The sequence below is a fragment of the Cynocephalus volans genome, chromosome 6, assembly GCF_027409185.1.
Source record: "Cynocephalus volans isolate mCynVol1 chromosome 6, mCynVol1.pri, whole genome shotgun sequence".
NCBI lineage: Eukaryota > Metazoa > Chordata > Mammalia > Dermoptera > Cynocephalidae > Cynocephalus > Cynocephalus volans.
In genome coordinates this window covers 6,287,722-6,306,733 of record NC_084465.1, presented here as the reverse complement: position 1 = coordinate 6,306,733, position 19,012 = coordinate 6,287,722, and the positions used below count along the sequence as shown (strand labels likewise).

General features: G+C 33.8%; 1 protein-coding gene across 15 annotated transcripts in view; it reads right to left on the bottom strand.

Moving 5' to 3' along the window:
• The window catches only part of KMT2C (lysine methyltransferase 2C), a 268,845-nt gene that overhangs the window by 100,365 nt on the left and 149,468 nt on the right, over positions 1-19,012 (bottom strand). For all 15 annotated transcript variants that reach the window (XM_063101221.1, XM_063101226.1, XM_063101230.1 and 12 more), the window contains 5 exons: positions 13,056-13,225; positions 12,446-12,597; positions 11,547-11,660; positions 10,377-10,454; positions 8,513-9,231 (listed from right to left, as the gene is read on the bottom strand). In XM_063101221.1, the coding sequence (XP_062957291.1) occupies positions 8,513-9,231; positions 10,377-10,454; positions 11,547-11,660; positions 12,446-12,597; positions 13,056-13,225 (1,233 nt within the window). The remainder of the gene's footprint in view (positions 1-8,512; positions 9,232-10,376; positions 10,455-11,546; positions 11,661-12,445; positions 12,598-13,055; positions 13,226-19,012) is intronic.

Sequence of the window (19,012 nt, the reverse complement as noted above, 5' to 3'; positions counted from 1 at the left end):
CAGAGCCCAATTGACCCACAACACTTCACAACCCCCACTCTCCTAACCCTTTCATGGACAGCTTCTTCTGCTCTGTCAAGTATGGCCTTAAACATTTTCTCAACACAAGGCCTTTCCTTAGCATTCCAGCTGCACCGTCTTCTCCTTAACCCACCGTCAGCATTCTCATTGCAGCACCATTTGGGTTGTCTTACTGTTTATAATTTTATTTAGCAGTAGGGAGTGGAGGCAAGAGATATCTAAATTTAGTTTTTAATATTTCCATCAGTTTTCCTCTGAGGATATCTGGCTAGTATCAAACTTAAATTCCTTTCGGTAGATTGTTTAATGTTATGTCAGTAGACAGTTCTCAGAACATTCCACAAAAAGTCATACTCTAAGATATAAATAATATTGAATAACTTTATTTCAGAAATAAAAATTCTCTGGTGATTTTGTATTTATTATTCATCATAATTTAAAAGTTAGCTTTGATGCCAAAACTGTATTTCATTTCAAAATGTATTTACATTTCATATAACATGGATGAACCAAATGAAGGCTTTATAGATCAAGAATGTTTGGATGCCAGTTCAGGGATAATTAGAAAACCACTCAACTGCTATGAAGAACTTACATAATAAAAGCTTGGATAATCACATTACAAATTTTAATAAGTATGTTATCATAAGACATTGAAAGATTGATTATGAACAATTTTATAGGAACTGAAGAAAAATTACAATTCTACTTAGTTATTTTGGCAAAGAAGAAGCTACCTAATATATCTTTAGACCTTAAAACTAAAATTCAGCTGTAATTATCAACATTTAATTATAAAGTATCCTTCATATCTCAGCTTTGATCAAAAAGAACTTACATAAACTATTCAGGAAAAGGTTAGCTGGCTCTGTGATATATATGTTTTCCTACTGCAACACAGTTTACCCTGTTGTAGCACTTATTCCACTGTAATTATTTGTTGCCATTAGACTGCAAGCCTGGTGAAAAGAGACCATGCCCTTTTTGTTCACTGCTATGTTAAGCACACTGTTCAGCACTTATTGAATATCTATTTTTTTCTACTAAGCATTTTGCACATACGCATGCACAAATTCATCAACAAACATTGTACTATGATACGAAATATACTAATCCCCCCACCAGTCATAGCCTCAAATCTGGATTTCCTCACCTATAAAAATAAAATTACCAAACTATCCAATGCTCTGTTATTCTTAAACTATCTCCAAACTGAATTAAAAGCAAAACACTTCAAAATGCAGCTATCAGGAGACTGTAAATTGTAAAAAGAGCTAAACAGAACCAATTTGCTATCAAATCCTACAGAAATTTTAAAAATACTACCTGGCAGAAATTGAATTAGATCCCAAGAATAATTATTTAACCCCAGAATTGTTTGAAGTTGGTGTTAAGCTTCTATCTGCTTCAAGGCCAATTCCTCAGGTAAATTTATCAACCTAGTAAGTTACACAGGTGTTATGAGGACGGGGGCAGGGAAATGAGAGCAGTAGTGGCAGGTGGAGGAGAGGCTCTTACGGGCAACTTTTCTATTAAAAGTCAAACCCCATTGCTGCTGGTAAATACGATCAGCATCACTATTACAGTCCAAGAAACACTTTCAGTTTTGGGAGCAGCCAGAGAAGGTTTGGTGTCTCACAGGCAAACTTCACACCTCCACACCCTAAGTCAACCCTGAGTCCACCGTCTCCCAACACACCACGCAAAACCAAAGCTGTTATTAAACAGTGAGTTTAATCTAGGGAAAGTAAAAACACTGAGGAGACAAAGCAGAAAGGAAGATAACTAATAAGAAAAACAGAAAACATAAGAGTGTATCATTTGTCTTTTTGATAAATAATGTACTCTAGTGTACATTAGGCTACAGTAGCAGACATCTCATTTCTATGACAGAATTCTTTCTACATAAAAAAAGTCTTGTGTACAAAACTGAGTCCAACATCAGGTAGAATAAGAAATTAGATCTGATCGTGATTTAATAAGGTACTATAAATTTATAGAAACAGATGTATAGTTTTAGCCTTCAATAATTTCAGAATACATATATGGTTGATGCTAGCAACGGTTTAGTAACAGTTTCAGAAATATCACAACAGGCACAAGGAAACTAAAGGGAAAATCTGGTGCTTCTAATCTGCATGTGTCTTCATCTTGGCACTCCAAAGGGCTAGACATCTTCTAGGTTTAAAACTATCATTTCACAATGGTTGAGAGGAGTGCTTCTTCTACTTTAGTCTGCCTGGGGATCTTAAACATTCTGACTAAAGTTAAAGTGGGGCCTGAGAATCTGCCTAACAGACCCCCAAGTGACACTGATGTCCCTGGTCTGCAGGCCACACAGTTTGATTAGCAACAGTTTAATCTTCATTTCTTCTAAAATAACATGCCTAAACGTGCAGCCTGTGTTGAGTTTTCCCTGTAGACTCCTCTGCTTTCCCATGGCTTCCTGCGGTCTCCTCTACTGCAGCACGTCACACACACTGTATTTAATGGGCTGATTACTAGTTTGAGAAACTTGTGCAACCACTTTGTGGCTTTGAATTTGGGAAACCAACTACATATTGTATTTACTGTGACCAGTGTTTGACATGGTCAAGGCCTGCAGTTATTTTCATTGGTATATTTTAGTACAAATACTTATTATTCAATATGTTTAGTTTTAAGACCATCACTCCAGAACTACGTTTAATACACAATTATATCCTTCTCAAGTCTGTTTTCACAGAATAATATCTGCATTATTCTGCAATTCAAGAAAAAAAGTAGTGGCATCTGTTGTGTGTCAGGTACTTGATATGTGTCATTAAATTCTAACAACAACCATATGATGTCACTTTACAACTGAAGAAATGAAGGCACAGTTTACAAGGTAAACTTGTTCGATGTCACAGACAATAACAGAAGGGCAAGGGTTAAATATAAGCAATTGCACTGTGAAAATTTTCATGCTGAATTTTTATTAATCTTTCCAAGTATTTTAGTAAAAATAAGTACAAACAATACAAAATATTTCTAAAAAGTCACTTTTTAAAAAGGACTTGATCACACCTGTCTCAGTATTGGACAGATCATCTAAGCAACAAATCAAGAGAGGAACAGTTAATCAGATGGAGAGAACTAATCTATGGTTATTAGGGGGGGAGACGGAAAGGGAAGGAGAGAGATTTGATAAGGGGCTTAAAGAATAAGTATGATTTGTAATAATGAATATGCTAATAAAAATGAAATTAAATTTAATAATAAATAAATACATAAATACATACATACATACATATATACATACATACATAAAGGGGCAGCATAGTATTTAAACTAGAATTCATGTGGAAATCATTGCTGGTAGCCACAGTGTATCTTTATTTCCCATAAAGAAGAATAGGGAATATACAAGGGTACTTCAAAGAATTCATAGAAAGATTCGTATTATCTTTTAATTCTATTTTTCCATGAACATTTTGAAGTAACTCATATTTCTATTTATAAATAAACCTTTCTTTAATGGGTTCTAAGACAAAGTATCTGAAGTACAGGTTTTATCATTTATGTATCCAAGAATGTACAATGAAAACTATCCAAAGTAGTTTTTTTCCTTTAAAGAAATATACATTTCTTAAAGAAATAAATGATGTCATTGTGCATACACTATATAAGGCAAGGCTTAAAAATTCGCACTTATTTTATTTAAAAGCTAGATATGACATAATCAAACTTCCTTTAATTAAAATCTGGTACTGGTAAGAAATAACTTACCAAGAACTGAATCTCTCCTTATTCAGACAGCATGATTTACAGATCTAGTTTTCTTTTTCATTTTAAAAACAAAACAAAATAAAACCCGAAAGACTTCAGTACTTTTTGCTAAGGAATTTGCTTACAAACCAGAAAGTGACTACTACTAAAAAAAAAAAAAAAGAAAAGAAAAGAAACTGCCTACTTGTAATTAACTGTTAAAACTACAATACTCTACATCTTATTCTGGGAGGACTGTTTTTCTCTCACAGGAATAGATGATGAAACTGATACATTAATTTAAAATATCTCATTTAAAATGCTATTGCAGTACACAAGTATGTTATAACATCTTATGTTTCATAATAAAATTACTGAAACTGATGAAAAATAAAAAAAAAACAACAGTTAACTAATGGGAAGGTGGTTATGACCTCATGAAACACTACCTTTGGAATCCTATTATACTGAAGAAATTTCACCTTCTCTATGAAACCACTCAATAGACATCAGTCTTAGAACTTATTCCTAAATTTTCCAATGCATGATGTTAGCAAGAAATGGTGGAAAAGTAAAAATCAAAAATAAAGTAAAAGTTCTCAAAATTTGTCTAAAAGTTATCAATATATAGTACCTATGTTTGCTTTCATGAAATTTTCTTGAGATGTTTACCACAAATCATAAGAAAATATATTTCACAGAATAAAAATGTTCAATACAACCTTGAAAGTATTTAGTATACAAGAGTGTCTGAGCAGATCAGTCATGTGACTGTACTAAATATCTTTCCACAAAATATGAAAATATGATATACAAATAATACAAGATGACCTAAGATTATTATCTCAGAATTTCCAAATTACAATGGATAAATACAACTGTGGAATGAGTGGAAAGGAATAAAGACTGATATAAAAATAAATGATATGATTTGATATGATAAATTAAAATTTTGCATCCTATTTTTCACTTTTTAAGAACACTTCTTGTAGTATTATGTTTAATGCACTAAAAAAGGTAAAATACGAGTAGCACATTTTTCTAATTCAGGACTCCACCTTAAGGTTAAAGAAGAACCTCACAGGTTGTATTTTAATTGATTTAGGGCTAAATCATGTTTTAAAGGGTCCTCGGGTGATTGCAATATGTGACGGGGTCAATGACCAGTTTTCTAAACCCAAGTCCCAATGTGAATATACCTACAAAAATACTGAATAGGGGAATATCGAAATATTTATAAATACATAACTTCAATAAAAAATGAGAAAATACAACTAGTTCATTAGGACAATATGAAGCAATGTCCAAATTACTGCTCCCACAAATTTCCTTCCCCTACTACCTATTACCCCTAATTTTTTGTCCTTACCTTTATGAAATCCTGTTTCAGAAATGGGCAAGAAGAAAAACAAAAAAAAAGAATCTTTTCTATCCACAACCATCATAAAAATTTGTTACTACTCCTGTAGTCAGTAAGTTTCTGAAGTATATGTTTGAGATATATTTGAAATATCTCATAAAAAAATAAGCATTATATTTCTCCCTAAATAGCCCCTAAAATTTTCCACATTATAAGTACAATATAAAACACTGAACTTCAATTACTAAACCTCCTGTAAAGGAAAAATAATTCTGTATGGTTTACAGATAATGGATTCCCAGCACCTGAGATATAGATTTCATTTTCTGTGTCAAGATGTCTCAGATTCAGAAAATCACTTATACTGGGTTATATATATGGATTGTATTTTGATAATTTAATGTACATTGAAAGTATGCACAGTGATTTGTTGCTACAACATATGGTTTAGTAGTTATCTGTTTTAAAATGTGCCCTATGAGCAACTGGAGAAAGTAGAATAGTTCTACTTCAATCCTTAAAAATAATAAAAGCATAGCAACATTCTTAACCTATCAATCTTGAATTCATTTGGTATTTCTTTTAATTTCACCAACAATTCTGGAATTAATGTTTTATATTTTTCAAAATGCTTTGCCTCTCACTGTCCAGTAAGGTAGCCACTACTCATATGGCTACCAAGCACTCCTAATGTAGCTAGTCCAAACTGAGATGTGTTTTAAGTGTAAAACACAAACCAGATTTCAAACTCGTGGCATAAAAAATGACTGTAAAATATCTTGCTCATTTTTATATTGATTAAATGCTAAAATAATATTTTGAATATATTGGGTTAAATAAAATACATTAAAATTTATTTCAACTGCTTTTTATTTTTTAAGTGTGACTACTAGAAAATTTATAATTACACATATGTGATTAGTATTATATTTATATTGGACAGCAATGGCTTACCCTTCTACTGACTAACATATCTCCAAATAATATCTGATAATTCAATCACTAGCTATCACTTCAACCTTGAAATCTTTCAGATTTCCTTTGTTTCTAATTAAATTATTCATTTAATTTTGTAGTGAATTCTTTAAAAGTTTATATAGTGCTAGAAAATCATTAAGCTAAACATAAAGATCTGACCACTATGAGACAGAATTTAACAAACTAAATTTACAGTTCTTTGGTTAGGATGGTATTCACTTCACTGGTAAAGACCAAAGAACTGATGTATTCAACAAAATATGGAAACACCTGTGATGCTGACAAAAAGTAGTTAGAAACCCAAGAATCTTGTTCACATCACAATAATTGTCACAAAAATCCATCTCATTTTACAGCCAGTCCCCACTGCCAAGAATATGTAAAAGAAACATTAAATAAAACCAGAAGTGTAACACAAAGAAATTCATGTAACAATAATGGACTTCATTATTTCCAGTGAAAGAATATACACATTGCTGTTAGGTACAGAATATTCCCTGGAAGTTATGGTCCCAGTGCCTCAGCCATGTCCTATTCAATTCATACTTTCCCCAATATCAGTAGCATATTAGCAAGTCACAAATCACCAAGTAAAGGTTGTTTGCTACATAACTAAAATCAAGATTGAAAGACTAAAAAACTAAAGGGAGGAAAAACACGGAAAACAAAGTGCTTGTGAGAACAGAAACAAATGAGGAAGTAGTAATGAGAGAGGGTGGCAGCTAAACAGAAAGCAGAATATTACCAGATTTGGAAACTCAAAGACAATGCAGGAGAGGCAACAGCAAATATTAGGATGTGGCTCACATAAGATGGGAAAAGCCAGGAAGAAACACACACACAAGCACGCATGCGCACGCACATGCGCACATACATGTGCACATACATGTGCACACGCACGTGCTATTTTGGAACATAAGTCAACAGAAAAATAATACGTATTGAATCTGTTTTCAGTTGAAACAAAAGTCTCCAAGTAAGGAGAGATACTTGTAAAATTTAACAAAACTATTTATGACACAGTATCTTTAAAGAATGTAAATATCTGAACCAACAGTAAATTTGAAACCCAATTTTCCACTACTATAGTCTTCAAAGTCGGAACTACATAATTATTATATAGTTATTCAAAACAAAACAGGAAAAGCCTTACTGGGAAGTAGAACTAGTTTGAGAAGAAAAATCTCTCTTGGTAGAGCAGAAATAAATATCAAGGAAAATACTTAGACAAAGGTATATATAAGAATGTTCTAGTTTACTGCATATGTATTTAGAGAAATAGCTAAATTCCATGTGGCAATCACTTTGTCTTTGGTGTAACTTGTCTTTAGAGAACACAATATATCTGGGTTTTACTTAGAGGAAACTAATTTTCACATAAGTAAAACAGATTTTTTTAAACTAACTTTACAATTCCAAAATTAGACGATCAAGATATTATTCTTATAAAAAGTCAAACTTTAATCATGAAGCCATTTAAATCATGAGACTTAAAATAACAAAATACTATTGTGACTAAGCACTTCTCTACCTTTTCCAAATCTTACCATTTAAAAAAAAGAACACTTGAGAAAGTAACAATAAATCATTCTTAGCTACAGTATCTTCATTTTGTCATGCAGTTTCCCTTAAATTCCACTTAAAAAGAACTGGAACTCATCCTTCAATGGCAGAATCCACACCACTTAAAACAATCATGGGAAGAGTTCCCTTCACTTCCTGAAGATGAATAATAGAATTCTAAGATTTTTTTTTTTTTTTTTTTGTCTTTTTCGTGACTGGCACTCAGCCAGTGAGTGCACCGGCCATTCCTATATAGGATCCGAACCCGCGGCGGGAGCGTCGCCGCGCTCCCAGCGCCGCACTCTCCCGAGTGCGCCACGGGCTCGGCCTGAGATTTTTTTTTTTTTTAATGAAACTACTGAAACAGGTCCTAACTTGGAAAAATTTTTAAAAACCCCACAAAACAGTTAGCAATTAATAAAAACATCAAAATAAGAAATTCCCCAGCATGAAAATTTCCCATCACAAATGTTGATACTTGTGTAGTTTAAAATATATACAATAAATAATACCAAACAGATAAATATATTAGAGAGAGAAAAATGTTAGTTACTGTATACCCAAAACTTTACTGATTGTTTAAGGCTGTACAGTTACTGAGGTACATAACTAAAAAATTTTTAAAGTATTTTCTAGATGGCATTTTTATGTCCCAACTTAGTTGAAATTCCAAATAAGATCACTTCAGGTCTAAGAAAAACAGCATTTTTAAAATAATGGCCAAAACAAAGAAGTTAATATTACATCTAAGTCCTACCTGAGGACAGAAAACGTGCCCTCCCAAACCAAAGCTACACACACACCTTATTTTATGTAATTTCTCCAACAGCTTTTCTGTCAGCATCATTAAAATCACCCTACCTGTTTGGACCGAGGTCTACCAGGAGAAAATTTTCTTTTGGTAATAGCTGGTTTACCCATGCCAATTTTTGGAGTGACTGAGATGTACGTGGTTGGCATGATGCTTCCAGCAGAAGAACCAAGAGCTGAAGGGCAGCTGTGCAGCATGTCATGTGAAGGCAAGTCTGAAGAGCGGGTGGGAGAGGAAGACACATATGCCTTGCTCGTGTCTGCTGATGACGAAAACAATGACTCTGTCTCAGATGATGATTTTATAGATTTGTCTCCTTGGCCTGACTCATCTTTCATACAACTCTCAGTTGCAGGAGCCATTTCAAAGTTCATAAACCCAGTGGAAAATTCAGAATTTTCTTTCTGTTCCATTTCTTCTTGTACCCTTTCCATAACCAACTGTTCATTAGAATGTAACAGAGTTCTTTCCTCGCGCGGGGACACTAAGGTTTCTGGTGGAACAGTGACAGAGTCTGTGGTTAATTTTGGAGGCCTTGATTCTTCTTTGGATACCACTGCTTTAGGATCCTCTAACAACTGCAGCTCCTCCTGCTGCACAATGAGCTGGTGTGCAGGGACCTCAATGTTTTCTGTCACTTCCATTTTGTCTTCATCTTGATCTTCATGACAAACATGCATTTCTTTAGAAGACATTTCCATTTTTTCACTCTTGACTTCATGAGGAATCTGAGTTTCCAATTCAGTGTTCATTTTATTTTGGGATGATTCTACAAAATTCAGAATATTTATGGTAATGTACATATTAATATAAAATTTTCTAACTATGAACATGTAGAAAACATTTGGTTAAACCATGACTTAAATCAGAAGGTATTCACCAAGAAGGGCAATTATTAAGTTAATAAAAGTCAAAATACACAAGGGTTTACGGATAAGAATCAGTCATGGACCAGAAAACCGTATGAAAGCATGGCCGTGGTAGAATTCCCAGAGTTTAAGATAGTTTCTGGTAAGAATGCTAAAACACAACTAATTGCTAGTATAATTCTATTATACATATATGTTGTTTTACAATTTAAGCACTTATAAAAGGATTGGAAACTATGTAGGCAAAGCTGTTATACTCACTTTACAGAGAGGAGAATGAGGATCAGTGAAACTGGTCTAGAGTGTAAAGATACTTTGCACCGGCAGACACCCAGCTATAACAAAGCTTCCGTAGACGCAAATGGATAATGAGCAGACACAGAAAAGATTTACTAACCACCAAGACTTACTTTGCTTAGCTGTGCCGGCCAACCTACACAATACATTTTTTGGATATAATCCTTATTCTTCCACAGTGTCTATAACCTAACAGACTAACTTAGCAAGTCTATAAACTTAGATATCAGATATATAGAGACACACTGACTGGTAAATTCTAAATAAGGGTACTAGTGTATTAAACCTTTAATCCAATCTTAATTAAGAGTAAAGTTAGAGGTCCAACTGACATGAGTACTTAAGTGGCTCTATAAAAGGCATTTACTATTTACCAGTCAGTGACTAAAATTTATCTAAGTTCTGATATCAAAATGAAATCTCACTTCTCATTCCTGCTTTATTGAAAGACTATGGTTGAGGATAAAGGAAAAACACAAAATAACGTCTGACAGCACTAAAGATATTTAAACAAAAAAATCCTTGTATAGAAAGACTAACCTCCTTTAGATCCACTGCTAATTCTTTTCAAGAAAAGAATCACTTAGATTTAGTTTACTGTAAGGTGTATATAGCAATTGCAAAAATGTCATTGGGATAATTTATTTGAAAAGTTAATTTAAGAGACAACAACCTGAATCTGCATAGCAACCACTAAGGCATTATCTTGTAATTCAATCAAATTAGACAATATGAACCTATTGCTTACCAGAAATGAGAAGACCATCTGTGTCAAGGCTTTCTGGTGGATTACTCTTCTGTTGCTCTTCAGTGTGAACTTGAACTGCTACAAATAACACATTTACAGAATCTCTAGCAAGGAGTCAAAATTTCTTAACACTGCTCCCTCCACAGTAATTCATATAAGAGTTTTATCCTGCTACTAAATGTCAATTTCCAATACAAGCACCAAACACAGTGGAACTATTTATTAGTAAGTAAGATACGAAGATGAAATTAGGAATTTGTTTAATGCACTATGATAAGCTGTATTATTGCCTTTCCTGTCTTTCTTCACTTTACATCTTTGTGAGTTATAACTTTAAAAAAAAAAAAAAAGATGACCTGTAAGGGGATCTTAACCCTTGACTTGGTGTTGTCAGCACCACGTTCTCCCAAGTGAGCGAACCGGCCATCCCTATATGGGATCCGAACCAGTGGCCTTGGTGTTATCAGCACCACACTCTCCCGAGTGAGCCAGCCCTGTGAGGTATAACTTTTAAGGAGAGTTGTTTTATGTGAACTTAATAAATTTCAAAAGATCTCAGATGCTTTTTATGTATACACTCAAACTATATAATTTAACACACAACCTCATACATATACCAAAAACGTTCAATTGAGCCTACAATTAAATTTAATAAGTAGTTTTCCCCTAATTATGGTCTCTTCTTAGCTCCAGATCTTCAAGTACAGTAACAGCTATTATCAATACCACAAAAAGCTTAATTGAAATATCAATGAAATAACTTAAATAACCCTCAATAGGACCACTGAGACAATCTAATACAATAAATTTCATTATCTCAGCATGAAATACATAATAATTAGCAACAGTTCTAGTTAACAATTACAAGTAAAACTAAAAAGAGAAAAAAAATTGCTTTTTAATGAAAATCACTTTATCCCCAAACGAAGTATGTACTAATGATTAAATTTAGATTACAGTTAAAGTAAAAATATACGCATGCCCTTTCTCCTATTAATTTCTGCCTGAGATTATTTTACTAAAAATCTCCTTTCTAAACAATTTCCTAAGTGACTATATCTTGTCTAATTTTTATTCAGGGTACTCAAGTTTTAGTAGATAGTCACATATTCATTGTTTATATACATTTTCTCCAAAAATACAGTATATCCATTATACAAACATTCTTACCATCTGGAACAATCCCAGGTGTGGACTCCTGACCATTGACATTTTTATTAACTGCTTGCTCCAGAAATACCATTTGATCTTCGGGTCCTTCAACTTCCATTTCATTGTTATAATCTTAACAGAAAATTATTTATTCTTTAGCTCAGAATGAGTTTTTCTGTTTTTGTTATTAAGTCAACAATTATGTTCTAGTGAGGGTAAATTATCACCAAAAATGCTGTAAGTTTTTCTTCAAGTTTTTCTATTTTGAACCAAATATATATTTACATTTAAAAAAATGAAAATTATAATGTATTAAAAGGTAACTGGCATTTTATTATTTTAAAAGGATATTCCACAACTCTATACTGATGGCATCTTAAAAATGAAATATTAGTTTGATTAAGATGGTTCTACTTAAACTCCTTGCAGATGACGAAATAACACTTTTATGAAAATTGCTATAATGAAAGACATAAGCAGGTCTATTTTCTTTACCCTCTAAGAATCTTATTATAACAATAGGATGCTATTAGAAATATTCCATATCTAAACAAAATTTTGGGACCCAGAAGTGATTAAAGAAGGATGTTACAAAACTAAAACCTGTTTAGAGCAAGATAACCCAGATTAAAAAGGACAACCTAGGTCACATGCCCAAAGGTTGAGGAACTTCCACTGTTGGCTTAACAAGCACGAGTGAAGAAAAGCACACTAGACCATTAAGAGAACTGTCTTAAAGAAGTTAGATTAGATTTTAGCCATCAGATTCAGAGCAGACCAAGATAGCAAGTTCATTTAAAGGCTGAGAAATTGAGAATAAGATGGGATCTGATACAGAAGATTCCCTCATGATTAAAATAACATACTGGTGACTGACTGACACAGCATTATTAAAAAACAAACATTCTCAAGTTTACCTGTGGTGAGCTCAGCCATCTCCACTTCATCACCTGGCTGTAATGGATCCATCTCAGCTCCTAAGTGTTTACAATACATGCAAATATACTCTTCTTTGAGCTGAGAATCCAGTTCATGATCTGTTGGTTTGTCACATTCTAAGTGAACCCATCTGCAGTAATAAGTATATTTAAATAAAAATTTCTAATTTAGAGTCAAGTTAACATCTAGGGAAAGGAAAAGCAACTGCTCAAAACTGGATATAAGAAGGGTTAAGGATGAGAAGTGAGAGGTTATAAGGGTTGGTAAGTGGCAAAGGTTTTTGAAAAGGTGTTAGCATTTGCAAATGTCATTAGCTGTGCTGAAATATTTTTATTTCCACATTTTTAAGCTAATTCCTCCTCCTTTTAGGCTCATTTTGGGTCTAGTTTTACCTTTTGTCCTTTCACTTTCATATGCCTTTCAGACCCATAAAAACAAAATTTAATTCCATCTATAACAGCACACAGTACTAAAGGGATTACTGAAGTGATAAAATCTTAGAAACTCAAAGATACACGGTAGAGCAAATGATCACAAGGATAAAATAATCAATAAAATGATTAAATGGAATAAACTATATCTTCTTACCTTTTGCACATATTACAATGAAGCATGTCTTTCTGCAATTCTGGATGGTAGCACTTCCCACAGAAAGGACATGAGTTGTCCTGCTGTTGGTAACAATTGTCACATATCAGGCAATTATGGTGCCACTGAGAACTAGAACGTGTGCCACACTCTACACATATTCTGCAATTCTAAACACCAGGGAAAATAAAAACAAAAACAGTTTGTTATGCATTTGTAATTGCAATTCTGATGCAAACTTTTTGAAACCAATGAATCATTTGTGGATTATACATTAAGCTTTAATGTCTGATATGACCTAAAATTTGCACTAAAACCTCTAGGAAAATGTTAATAGGGGATGGAACACCCAGGAAAACATAAATGTGGAAGAAAGAAAACCAAGATCATAGCAATCCAAACTTCAAAAAAGAACCATAATCCAGAATGAGGAAGTAACTTTTGTGGAATATGTCTACTCAACCCACTATGGCAAAAAGCAAAATGGGGCTGCTATGGCATTCCATTTGCTTCTTGGTAGCTTCAGAACTAAAAACAAGAACTCTCACTGAAGAAACATACACCATATGACTTGGTGCTTGAGATTGTGAAAATAATCACTCCACATCAAAATCCAATGACGGCTCCTCCTATATTCAGGATGGAGAGTGGCCCCAGCTGCAGCAAAGTGGAACTGTTCATGAAGTGCAGGGCCAGCCAAAACCTCTTCTGAGCCTACGAGCTGGCCAGCATTAAAATCCTGGGCACACCAGGGCTGATAAATCGTAGGGCTCACATTAACCACTCTAACTTTCCAATCGAAAACACCAATAAAAAGAACTTTTTTTTTGAGCTGCTGGGTTGATATGAAAGGGATGCTCACTCAAAAAGAGAAACTACCAGGAAGCACTGATCTGCTAATCTTACAGATTTAAAATGGATACACTTAAAAATACTGATGCAAAAATCGTAAATAAAATATTGTCAAACAGACTCCACTAGCACATTAAGAAAGTAATAAACTGTATCCAAGTGTGGTTTACACAAGAAATGCAGGGAAAACTGAATATTAGAAAAATTTATTAATAAAGTTTAACACATTAATAGGCCTGAGAAGAAAAGATAAATTACTTCAACAAATGCTTTAAAAGCCTTCAGAAAAAAATCAAAACCCTTTCCTAACAAAAACTCTTGAGAAAACAAAAATAGACGGGTATCTTTCTAATGTGATAAACACACATACTTCCATTCTAAGGGCAACATCTTGTTTTATGGCAGAACCCTAGAGGCATCTGCATCAGGGCCAGGAATAAAGCAAGGATGCCTACTGTCTCCACTTCTATAGAACATGGTTCTGGAGCCAATGAAAACAGAGGCAAAACACTAGTAAAAGAAGAAATAAAATTCTTTTTGCAAATGACAAGAAGGTATACTTGAAAAATCCTAAAGACTTGATCATAAATTCAATAAAAGAATTCAACAAAGCAGCAGGGTATAACACTAGCATACAGAGGTTCATAGAATTCACGTACACAAATTATAACCAGCTAAAAGATACAATGAATGAGAAAACCCCACTTATAACATCAACAAAATAAGTAAGATATTCAAGGATAAACTTAAGAAATGATCAAAATCTATATGAAAAAAATTGTAAAACACTCCCCAAAGACACAAAACTAGAACTGAGCAAATGCCAAGACCTCTCTTGCTCTTAGTTAGGATGTCTTAACATCATCAAGATTTCAGTTCTCCCTAAATCAATTAATAATTTAATGTGATTCCAATAGGAAATCCAGTGAGGTTTCTAATAGGTGTAGATAAGGTGATCCTAAAGTTCATATGGAAAAATAAGCACACAAGAACAGCTAAGAAACGTGTGAAAAAGAAACTCTCTGAAAGGGGCCCAACATTATCAGATCCTACAAAGCCTCTGTAATTAAAACAGTATGGTATTGGTATGTCAACAGACAGATCAATGAAATGGAAAAGAATTCTGGAAATAAACCAAACCAAATCTAAACTCTAGTCTTAAATCTCAAGTCAATGGGAAAGACAGTCTTTTTAATGAATGGGTTTTGGAAAAATGAATAGCCAATTAGAAAAAAGGTACACCATACTCAAGCATCACTCAAAATGGATTAGAGATCTAAAAGTAAAATATGAAACAATCCAAACACTAGAAGAAACTGATCTTTTCTATAAACTCAGTGTAGGGAAAGGCTTTCTGATTATGACTCAAAAATCCAGAAGCAACAGAAAACTGATGGATCTGACTACATAAACTTTGTTTACTGCAAAAAAATAGCATAAGCAATGTCAAAATGCAAATGACAAAGTGGAAGAAAATAATTTGTATCATATACCACAGATAAAGGCCTTATATACCTAATTTATAAAGAACTTTTAAATTGGGTGGAAAAAGCACCAAAATCTTCACTAACAGACAAAACACATGAAAAGACCATAAAGAGATTAAAAACTGACCCCTAAACATATGAACAAATGATCAACTTTACCCATAAGACAAATTAAAATTAAAACTACATTTACCCATAAGAAAGGCAACATTTAAAAGCTGAACAAAATACCCTACTGGCAAAGAAGTAGGAAAAGAAGTTATCTCATACACTGCTGGTGGCAATGCCAAGTGCCACGAGTACCATGAAAGGGAATTTGACAATATCTGACAAAACTACATATTCATCTACCCCTTGACAGTAATCCTACTTCTAGAAATTTATCCTGTAGATTCATTACCAACAACCGAAAAACATATATGCACAAAGTTATAGAATGCAGGATCACTTGTAATGCAAAATATCAAAAACTACTCAAATATCCAAGCATAGGACATTGGTTGAGTAAACACAGATACATAGTGGAATACTATGCAGCTGTTAAAAAATGAGGAAGATCTCTATGAACTGATATGAAGTGGTTTTCAGATTTTATTACACAAAAAAAGAAACATGCAAAAAAGCATACACAGCATATTATCTTCAGTGTAAGAAAGGGAGAGTGAAAGAACACAAATATATCTGTGTATCCTTAGAAAAAAAATACAGAAGGATAAACCAGAAAACAATGAAGTTAGTGACAAGAGGTTGGGGATATGGGGTATAGGTGATAAACAGGAGGGAGTGACAACTCTCAGTAGAACTTTTTATATAACTTTGGCCTTTGAAAGTATGTTAATGTCATATATATTTTATAAATTAAATCAGTAAGAAAAGAAAGGGGAATAAAACCTATTAGCGAGAGCCAAAAAGGAGATTTTCTTACTGAACTGAGCAACTGAGTACATGCTGATTTTGCTGGGACCCAGGATTCTTACTATCAAAGAATAGATATGCAAGAATGGGAAAAGGCAAAGAACAACTCAGTGCGGAAGGATCAGAACTGGAGGTATTCTAAACTATGTATACAGTTTAGTATATGGATACTTATGTGTGAATGTGTATGTGTGTGTGTGTTTCTGTGTTTACACGTATATATATGCATGGATTTCTTAGCCCTACCTGCTGAAAGGGTGAAGAGGCAAACACCCCCCTGTAGCAATGAACACACCTAGTACTCAATCCTAACTAGAAGAACCTTTTATTGAAAAGTGTACTGATTCCAGGGTTTGGGAAGGGAAGTTAAGAGATGAATTTGGAACATCTGGTTATACCAAAAAGTAATAAAGAGTTCAAATAAATGATGAAGGCATTACACAGGAACATAGGAGCCAGCTTGAAGGAACTAATGGCAAATATGGGACAATCTGAGAACAAAAATAATTAGATAGAGTAATGAATTATAAATTATTGAAAATAATAGGAAATCGTGAGTCAAAATCAATAATAAATAAATTAGACATGTGGAAGAAAGGAGGGTTCCTACATAGCACAGAATGCAGAGGGCTGACTGGTAGATGTGGAGGGAGTGCTAGCATTGCAAAAGCATCATTTTGCAATGAACAGGTCAAAATGTATCAGGCATTTTGTTCCTGAAGCCTAGGAATAAATTTTGAGAAGCAGCAAGATATCCACATGGTCTTAAACTGTCTCCTCACATGCTGCCTTATTAGATTACAAGGGAGGAAAAAAGCCCAGAGAAATTTGGCCACTGTCTGACCAGGAGATCCCTGAGGGACAGACAAGCATCGTGTGCAGCCAGCTGTGACAACACAAGGACACATCTTCACTTATGCAGATTCTGGCCAATAATGCATAACTCTCAATCTGATCATGAGGGAATATCAGACAAAATGAGGAAAGTTCTATTTGGAAAAAACAACAACAAAAATATACATATGTGGAAAAGAACTCTATTCTTCAAAAATGTCAATATCAAAAAGACAAAGATGGGCTCAGGAAATTTTCGAGATTAAAGGAGACAAAAGAGACGTGACAACTACATGGAAAACCTAACCCTAGACTAGATCCTGAAACCTACTGGGGGTGGAGAGGGAGATATGAATAGTAGATTAGATGAAAATGTACTATGTAAATTTATGAAGTTGATAACAGTACTGTGATTATGTAAGAATATCTGCATTATTAGAAAACACACACTCAAATATTTAGGGGTAAAGGGGGCACAGTGTAGGTAACTCACCTTGAATGGGGGGGGCAGGAGATAGAATAGAAACACAAACACGCACTGAATGAGAGAGGACATGCACAGTGATAATAAAATGCTAACAATAAATAAATCTAGGTAAATGACATAGTTATTATTTTTATTTTTTCTAACTTTCAAAGTTTGAAATTATTTCCCTATAAAAACTTCCTAAAAATGATAATATACTAACACACAGGCATTCTTGGGACAGAAATAGGGAAAAGAAACCTACCTGAGAATGACCTTTGCATACAACAAAGATCCTAAAAAGACCACCCTTGCTCCAACCCCACCAGGGAGCAGCCCCACTAGACTGACAGCCCCTTGAGAGCACACCTATTTGCCCCAGCATCTCTAGCCTCCACCACAAGGCCACACATAGTGAGCTCTCAAATGTTAAATAAATGAGCAAATTATGACTAAAGACTACAGAGAACTATGAAAGAATTTAACAGCAGAGGACAAGGATCATGCTTCAAATGGCTCAGAGGATAAACCTTCCTATGAAAATCTCCATGATGATTACTTGGGTACTTTATAACAGGCACTATGCTGGGCACTTTAGATAACATCTCATTGAATCCAACATTCTTGTGAGGTAAGCACTATTAACATTATATGCACTGACTTAGGGAAGTCAGACAACCTAGCAAAGATTATATATCTTGTAACTAAAAAAAGCAGAATTTGACTCCACAGCTTAAGCTTTCAACCATGCTATGGTGACTCCATAAAACAGAAGAAAAAAATTAAGTAAGCAATAGTATTCTCAGCAATAGTATACATAATTCTGTCACTCTAAAAGAGAATAGCAAACTATTATAGAGAGCAAATTAGTAAAAGAGCAGATGAAAGTCGGATAACAAGCTGAGAAAGACATCCGGAATTCTGCAAAAATTTTCCAAGATAATAAATTAAGAGCAGAAAACAAAAATTATCTGATTATTACTAGATACTGCTAAAGAGAGTGTAAAGAAGGTAAACATAGAAGGTAAATATTTCTTAAAAGACAAATAACATTTAAAAAAAAAAAAAAAAAAGCCCACTTCTCCAGACCTTTAAATGGGCCTGACTGGAGACTGACAGTGGTGGTCAAGTTGTTCCAGACAAAACTAACTAATGTAGAACCACTACGAGCAGGAAAAGAATTAAAAATAAAGATCCCAAAGCTTTCATAAAGAAAAAAGGATTATGCAGAAGTAAATCTAAAAACAAAACAACAAAAATAAATAAGATTTTTCTTCTGATACCGTAAACTGGAAAAACTCTGAAGACTATGTTTCTAGATCATAAAAAAGAAAAGATAATTGTAATACAAAACACTATACCAAGCCAAGTTCTGTGGCAGTCTGAAGGGAATAACAGTCTCT